Raw genomic sequence first — 8,444 nt, 5'->3', positions numbered from 1 at the left:
TACCCCCGAATATCCTACTTTGGTTCGTTTTATGTAATTTGCAGGAATTAACCGAAGGGGAGCTAAATCGAGCCTAATTTGTCCCAATTGCATGCATTCTCGGAGAATAAGGAGTTGGAGTTTGCAGATCTAACACTTAGGCGAAGACGTGAGCTGAAATGAAGCCAAAGCACTCGATCGAGCTGTTTTACCAGTCGATCGAGTGGTTTCTATATCCAAGAAGTGGTCGATCGAGTACTTGCACTCGATCCTTAAGCTGCAGAAAGAGCTATTGCTCGATCGAGCAACTTTCCAGTCGATCGAGCTGTTTTTGCTGAAGAATTGGTCGATCAAGTAGCCTAATTCTACTCGATCGAGTGGTTTTTCCTTCCTCAGTTAATTTCCGCCTAATTACTTTATGGGCTTTTGTAACTAGTCCATAGATTAGGTTATGGGATGGATTTTTAGTATAAGACTGGAGGAGTGAACTACGTTACTTCTCTCTTCTCTCTCTCACGTTCGTTTACTGTAGTTCTTGTGACTGTTCTTTGGATTTATTCTTCCTTTACACTTTACTACTCGGATTTGGAATTTGCGATTGGTATTATCATTCTACTCTTATTCTTAATCTTGTTTATTGTTTTAATTCTTCCCCTCTTCCAGTTATTATTATAATTGCTTTAATTGAATCCGTACTAGTTTCATCGTTATGTCTAGTTTAAATTATCTAATTATTACTATTGTTAACTCGATGGTCATGAGTAGCTAATTTCCCTTGGCTAAGACTATAGGGGATCCATAATCATGAGGGAATAGTAATCGATTTATTTGGTTAATGCTAGTATAGTCTTTGTTGGTTAAATGCTACAGTTAATTGTATCTTTCTAATTGAGTCGACGCAATTAGACCTATAATTCCTAGTGATCCTTGACCTGGACCGAAAGGTTGGAAAAGGCGAGACTAGTAGCGAACAATAGGGTATTGCAGTGAGGGCGAAAGTTAAGCTGTTTACACTTTAGGGTGAATTAAGGACCGAAAGGTGACGTTCGCTACCTCTTAGACCGTATTTGCATTGACCTGAGATCTAGATTACTTGACCGGATGGTTATGGTGAACCGTTTGTCTTAGCTGTTCTTCTCTTTCTGTTTATTTCCTCCCTTTTATTCTCTTCTCCTTATTCTCTTTAGTTTAGAGAATCACATTTATAAACCCCCAATTTGGTTACCTTGACGAACTTAGATTTAGCTGACAAATTCCTACCTCTCTGTGGATTCGACCCGACTTCCCTAGCTATATTAGTTAGAGCCAGTTGGTTATTTTTGACAGGTACGCGACAGACTTGTCACTTTATCTACTGAATTTGCCATGTCTGATCTTGGGAGGCTCAATCATTTTCTCGGGATTAAGGTGCATCGCAACAGTTCGGGCTTATTCTTATCGCAGACACAATATGCTCGTGACATTCTTAAACGCGCCAATATGGGCTCCTGTAATCCCGCCAGTACACCGGTTGAACCCGGTGCCAAGCTCTCCTCCACGGCTGGTCCTCTAATTGCGGATTCCACCTTGTATCGTAGCCTAGCAGGTGCCCTTCAATATCTGACCATCACTAGGCCCCATATCACATACGCCGTGCAATAGGTATGTTTGTTTATGCATGCCCCTCGTGAGCCCCATTTTCATTTCCTTGAGCGCATATTGAGGTACATTAAAGGAACTATTGACCATGGTTTAACAATTACCAAATCTGCCTCTCACAACCTTACTGCATACTCTGATGTTGATTGGGCGGGTTGTCCCAACTCACGACGATCGACTTTCGGCTATTATGTTTTTCTCGGCAATAACTTAGTATCTTGGTCTTCAAAACGCTAACCTACTCTCTCCAAATCTAGTGCGGAAGCCGAATATCGGGGTGTTGCAAATACGGTTGCCGAGACAAGTTGGCTACACAATTTATTATTAGAACTTCATGTTCCACTTACTCGTGCCAGTCTCATTTATTGTGACAACGTTTCCGCGGTTTATTTATCCGGCAATCCCGTTCAACATCAGCGAACTAAGCATATCAAGATTGACATTCACTATGTTCGTGAAAAGGTCCGTATTGATTTAGTCAAGGTTTTGCATGTTCCCGCCGAATACCAGTATGCAGATATTTTTACTAAAGGCCTTCCCAAGTATTTATTCACTCGTTTTCGTTCCAGTCTTAGCGTTTACTCCGCTCTCGCTCCGCGGGGGTGTATTAGTCAATATCTTGTATGATATGTATCTTCCCAGTTTAGCATGTATATCTTTTAGTTATATGTTCATATTGTATTTAGGCTAGACTATAGCTAACAATATCATGTAGATCACTATATATATGCTATCATTCACACTACCCTAATTAAGGGATTGGACACTTTCATTTCCAACCTACTTTCGGACTTTTAGCTTTATTCACCATGTAATGCACAAGTATCACTCCTCCATTTTTAATATAACATCTTTATTAAATTCCTCATGGAAAAATTTTTTAGCATAATATATGCATATTGTAATTCTTCTTCCCTTCACGGTTTTTCCCGGTAGCCAATGCAAAATATGGATGGTCCTAAATCCACGTGAGAAAGTTCATGGCACACTAGTTTTGTGTTCAGTATGACAGTTTTGCCCTTCAATTTACGATCAATCAGACACAATGTGTAGCAGTATTTTCGTCTATTACCTATCAATTCCAGTGTCCCAATACCTTTGGCACGTGTATTTATGCACCCCCAATTTAACCATAACTTTACACATTAATATATTTGTTCCGTTAAAAATTTACTTTTTTGAAAGACAATTTTAGAACAAATGTTAATATCTTAATACTACATCATAATCATCTATGAGTATGTTTTTTACTTATTTATAGTCAAAATTGTAAAACTTTGACCCCTTAAAAACATGGATAATGTTAAATACAGCCCTTAGAGTTGTATTTAAACATTAACTTAGGAATTAAAAATTAAATTACACAATACTCAATACAATTAATACAGCTGTTAAAAATTGATTTCCTCCTATAACTCCTTAAATACAGCCCTTATGGCTATATTTATCATTTCCAAAAAACAATAATGTTGAAAATATGTAAGAAAGGATTGAAATATTTATTTACTTACATTGTTTTGAATGCTACTTTAAAACGGAAATAAGTGTTTCAAAATGTAAGAATAATCTGTATAAAAAATAGAAGGAATAGTAATTATAATAACAAAGCTTAAATAAATCAAAAATTGAAGAACAAGGGTGGTGGCCGATGGTATGGGTAAATGTGCAGAATATGATAAATTGATAATGACTAAGGATGTGTTTTGATATTGAAATTTGGAGGCAAAGGAAAGGGAGGAAAAATAGGAGATTTATGATCTTTTGTTTGGATAACAACTAAGGGTGGAGTAAAATGGAGAGAAGGGATTTAAAGGTATTCATTATTCTTCCTCCAAGACAAATCAAAATCATTGTACAATAGAAAATAGTTGGAGGAAAATTGTATCCAAACAGTCAAACTCCATTTCCCCCACCCTTCCCTTTCCTTCATCCTCTCCCTCCCTTTCCCCTCCTATTTTGTTACTCAAACAACTTTTAAGGGCGTGTTTGGATGTAGCGGGATTTAGAGACAAAGGGAGACGAGGGATTTGAAGGGATGAGAAATCTTTTATTTGAGCAGCAAGATGGAGTTGGATGGATTTAGACAGAAGAGAAAATAAATCCCTCTTTTCCCCTACTCAAAGTCAAACGATTTGCCTTCCAACCAAGGAGATATTTAGGCTTCGTTTGGCAAGACATTTCAGGTACCTGTTTTGACTGAAGTAGTTTTTTTTAATAAAAATTTCAGGTAGCTTATTTTTCTGGAAGTGTTTGGCTAGTAGCTTATTTGCCTAAATAAGCCACCTGAAATGAAATGCTACCTAGAGTAGCATTTCACATTTCAGATACCTGATTCTTGGTAATATTACCTTTTTACCCTTTCAATTTATAATATATTAAATAATTATTATATCTTTTTACGTCATTTTACCAAAATAAGCTACCTTTTCAGTTAGTTTGCCAAACAATCTTTTATATAATCAGTCATCTTATCGGCTCCTAATTTCCAGTTACCTTATCAGCTAGCTTTTCAGATTCCAGGTACCTTTTTAGTTTTCAAGTACCTTTTCAGGGTTCAGCTACCTTTTCAGTTCGTTTTACCAAACAAAGCCTTAGGTCCTTCATTCCCCCGACCCGTTCTTCCCTTTCCCTTGTCGCCTTCCCCCTTGGCCCTCCCCTCCATTTACTTCCTTTTTGGCATCCAAATAAGGTCTAGACCTTCCAAATGGGCCAATTTGGGTCGGGTTTGGATCACTTCAATTCAGGTTTGAGTGGTTTAGGTATCGGGTCATTTTCGAGTAAGTTGTTTTCAAGTTATTTGCGAATAACAATCAGTTTGCGATAATAAAAATTCGTGTCGAGTCATTTCGTTTGGTCAATTCAAATTTCGTGTCAAATTCAGATCTTCACTTCGAACACAAACGGGTTCAAATCGGATCATTCAGATCGATTAGTTTTAATAGGTCTAACAAGGCCAAACTATTTTGGGGAACAATATTTACTACTAATTCCTTGAAAGAAAGTATTACTTCTATATAAGAATAACCTCTCCTGTTCCACCTTCTCTTTTCAGTCTCCATTATTATCACTAATTACCAATTATTTTCATCTTTCTTCTTAATTTTACCTTTATTACTCCTTAATAAATTTAAAGAAATGATCAGGTGTATTTAAGGAATTGAAAAAAGAAATAAATTATTAATATATGTATCATTATAAGGTGCAAAGATCCTTCTATTTCTAAAAATAAATGGAGAGATTATTTTCTTTCGATTGTTCAAATTGCATTCTAACGTTATCAAATCCACGGTTATATATTTTTGCATAAAAATAAAGAGATAAATATCGTAGTTTAATCGAGAAAACACTATTAAATGGATTCAAAAGAGAAAATAAACTAAAAATGGGGAGAATCCTAACTTGATTAAAAGTTGTAGGTTTATACCCTCAAAAAAAGTTGTAGGTTTATAGAAATGAAATGATAATGCCACTACACTTTTTGTTAATCATTAGTTATTGAGTGTGTTCGTTGTTCAGTACGACGGACAAAAAGTGACCACTTTGTGATATATATATAGTAACCATTTTATGCTAAATGAGGACTACTCTAAAAAATTCGTCATTTTACCATAGTAAAAAGGGCCAAACTACCAAATTGGTAAAAAGAAGTGGAGGGTTGTAGCCAAATTGGTAAAAAAAGTTTTACATGTGACAAATTGGTAAAAAAACCAATGAAATGTGACAAATTGGCCAAAAAAGTTTCACTTTAACTGGTCGTACTGTACGGCGTACTGTGTAATTTGTTTTTGTTAATACTATAATAATAAAAGTTAAGTCTAATGACATGTTACTATTCACCGTCTCACGATTATGAGTGATATTAGTAATTTTGGAGTCGAGTTACTTACTTTCTTAAAAAAAAAATGCAACACGACTTAGTTGTTCAAAAAGAGACAAAATAATTGATGAAATAAATACATAGGGATTTGGAACAATGTAATTAACAGAGGTACGCAAATGGTCAGTACTGAGCTCGGCAGATGTGATTAATAAAAGCAAACTTCAATTACGTTACTCAGGTTAGGTATAATTAAGCAAGCACATTTCCCTAGGTTTGAGCAGTCCCGCTCTTTAGGCAGGTACATGTGCCGTATTTTGCAGGATGCAAGGTCTACAATGTTAAATCATGATTTTTTACAGGACGCTCCTGGTATCTTTATCGAAACGTTAGGCCGCCTTGCGATTTCATGTCTTGTTCAATGATATTAATATAGGGTTGAGCAAAATTATACGATACGATTTTATTATATGTATTCGATACGCTATACGAATTTAATTATACGAATTTTCGGATATCTGATACGAATTTCCGGATATCCGATACGGTTCTTTAAAAACCGTAACGGATAAGGATCGGCAAAATATGAAACCGGATATACGGTATCCAATACGGTTGCCTGTTTCTAGAATAAATTATTAAAATATATACATAAATCATAAAATATCAAATATGTTGGTGATTAAACCTTATTAGTATCCTCCTCATACTGTGAAGTTGATAATGTAGTGTGTGTCCACTACATCCTACTCCATTTCTCTCAATGGTAATTTGTTTGGGTACTTTCAAGGCAAAAGGGGGCTAAGGCAGGGGGACCCCCTCTCCCCTCTGCTATTCACTATATGCCTTGAGTATCTGAGTAGATTAATTGAGTGGGTTCAGATCAGATCTGAGTTCAGATTCCATCCTTTCTGCAAGAGGGTCAATCTCAGTCACCTGTGTTTGCAGACGATTTGATCATGTTTTGTAGAGGGGACAAGCAATCTGTGTTGCTGTTGCTGAGAGCTTTCAAAACTTTATCCTTAGCCTCTAAATATGTATAGTAATGGTGTTGAGGAGAGTACCATGGTTATGCTGGAAAGATTATCTGGATTGAGAAGGGGCAAAGTTCCCTTTAAGTACTTGGGAGTGAACATTACTTCTAAGAGGCTTGGGGTGGATGACTGCCAATGCCTTATTGAGAAGATTAGTGCGAGGATTCATGGATTAGGTGCCAGGAAACTTTCATATGCGGGGAGAGTTGTCCTCATCAAATCTGTTCTTAGCACACTGCATAACTATTGGGCACGCATTTTCATTCTTCCAAAGACCATTATTAGTAAGATTGAAGCCCTGTGCAGAAAATTTTTATGGTATGGTAACGAATGTAAGGGGAGTCCAGCTTTGGTTTCTTGGGAGCAGGTGTGTCAATCTACCAAAAAAGGAGGGCTTGGCTTGAAACAACTTCACTGGTGGAATGTGGCCGCTGTTGCTAAGTATGTATGGTGGCTTGCCCTCAAAACTGATCATTTGTGGGTACGCTGGATACATGCTATTTATATCAAGAATCAGATTTGGCTTGACTACAAACCTGGTGTTGGGGTGAGTTGGGCATGGAAAAAGATTTGCTGGGTTAAGGAAATTATGAAGCCATTCTTTATGAATCAGGGCATAGCTTCTTATGAGATCAAGGAGGGTTATCAGTGGCTTGTTGATGCAGAGACTGTCAAGAGAAGGCACCCCTGGATCAGTATATGGTTGATTGCTCACAGAAGATTGCTCACTATGGATAGGCTTGTGAAGATGGGGATTATTCAGACTAATGTATGTTACATGTGTGGTAGTGATGCTGAAACCATTGATCATCTCTTTTTTCAGTGTAGTTTCAACTCTAGATGTCTGGCCTTAATGCAGAACTGGCTGAAGATTAAGCTGCCTCAGCAAGATTTTATCATGTGGTGGGTTAAGTATAGATCAAGGTCCCTGGTAGTAAAGCAGGTGCTAGCTATGGCAGTGGCTAGCCTGTGTTATCAAATTTGGGTAAGCAGAAACAAGTGCAGGATTGAAGGACTAGTACCACAACCCCGGGTGCTAGTGCTCAAATGCAAGAGTGAACTGGTTATGCGAATGCGTGGGAATACAATCAAGTCGACAATAGGAAGAGTACATGATTGGTTAGAAATGATATGTTTGGAATGACTCTATTACTGTTAGTGCAAAATAGTGACTGAACAAAGTTGTATGGGTGCGTTAATATTTTAATACAATACGTACAATTTTCCCAAAAAAAAAAAAAAATAAACCTTATTAGTAGTATTAAACTTTATAAGTTATTTACTCTTAAACTTTTTAACACTTTTAAGTTACTAAAAAAAACCAACAATCACAGATAGAAAAGAAAAAAAATATATTAAATTACATAAATGAGGCTGAAAACTGGATACCGGATATCGGATATACGGTTTTCGGATATACGGAAAAACCGGATATACGATTTCCGTATATAAGGAAAAACCGTATCAGTTAAGGATACTAAAAAGGAGATTTAAAAAACCGGATATCGGATACGGTTTCTAAAACCGTATCGGATATCCGGTTTTGCTCACCCTTATTAATACCGTTGTTGGATGTAGGTGTCACTCTGTCAGATTGTGATCAATTCAAGCCAGGATTTAGTTTTATTTGTACGTAGGAAAGTGATAGTGTCATGGTGAAACTATAAGACTATGTTTATAGGTAGAGTTAACAAGGGCTTGAATAAGGATAAAAGAAAATTAAAAGAAAAAGATAAAATAAAAGAAAAATCAGGAACTTTGGGGTTGGAAACTTGTTTAGTAGGTCCAATTTAGACCGCATGGACCTGGAACACCCACAATTGTTAGGATGTGTAATGTGTTCTTTGCTTCCTTATTCTTATCTGATTTTTTATTCTCAGAGATAGCACAACTACGCTTTAATGTATTAATAGGTCTCTCTTAAGACGGGTATATACGTCTTAATTGTAAAATGGGTCAAATACTATACGGCTTGT

At 36.6% G+C, this 8,444-nt stretch overlaps 1 protein-coding gene across 1 annotated transcript; it reads left to right on the top strand.

Moving 5' to 3' along the window:
• Positions 1-6,469: 6,469 nt before the first annotated feature.
• On the top strand, positions 6,470-7,612 carry LOC141590316 (uncharacterized). The gene has a single exon (XM_074410914.1). It carries the CDS (start codon positions 6,470-6,472, stop codon positions 7,610-7,612), a length of 1,143 nt encoding a protein of 380 aa, XP_074267015.1.
• Positions 7,613-8,444: the final 832 nt, after the last annotated feature.

The sequence above is a fragment of the Silene latifolia genome, chromosome 7 (genome assembly GCF_048544455.1).
Source record: "Silene latifolia isolate original U9 population chromosome 7, ASM4854445v1, whole genome shotgun sequence".
In the NCBI taxonomy this organism is placed as follows: Eukaryota; Viridiplantae; Streptophyta; class Magnoliopsida; order Caryophyllales; family Caryophyllaceae; genus Silene; species Silene latifolia.
The sequence above is the reverse complement of the archived record's forward strand: the minus strand, read 5'-3'. Positions and strand labels throughout refer to the sequence as shown.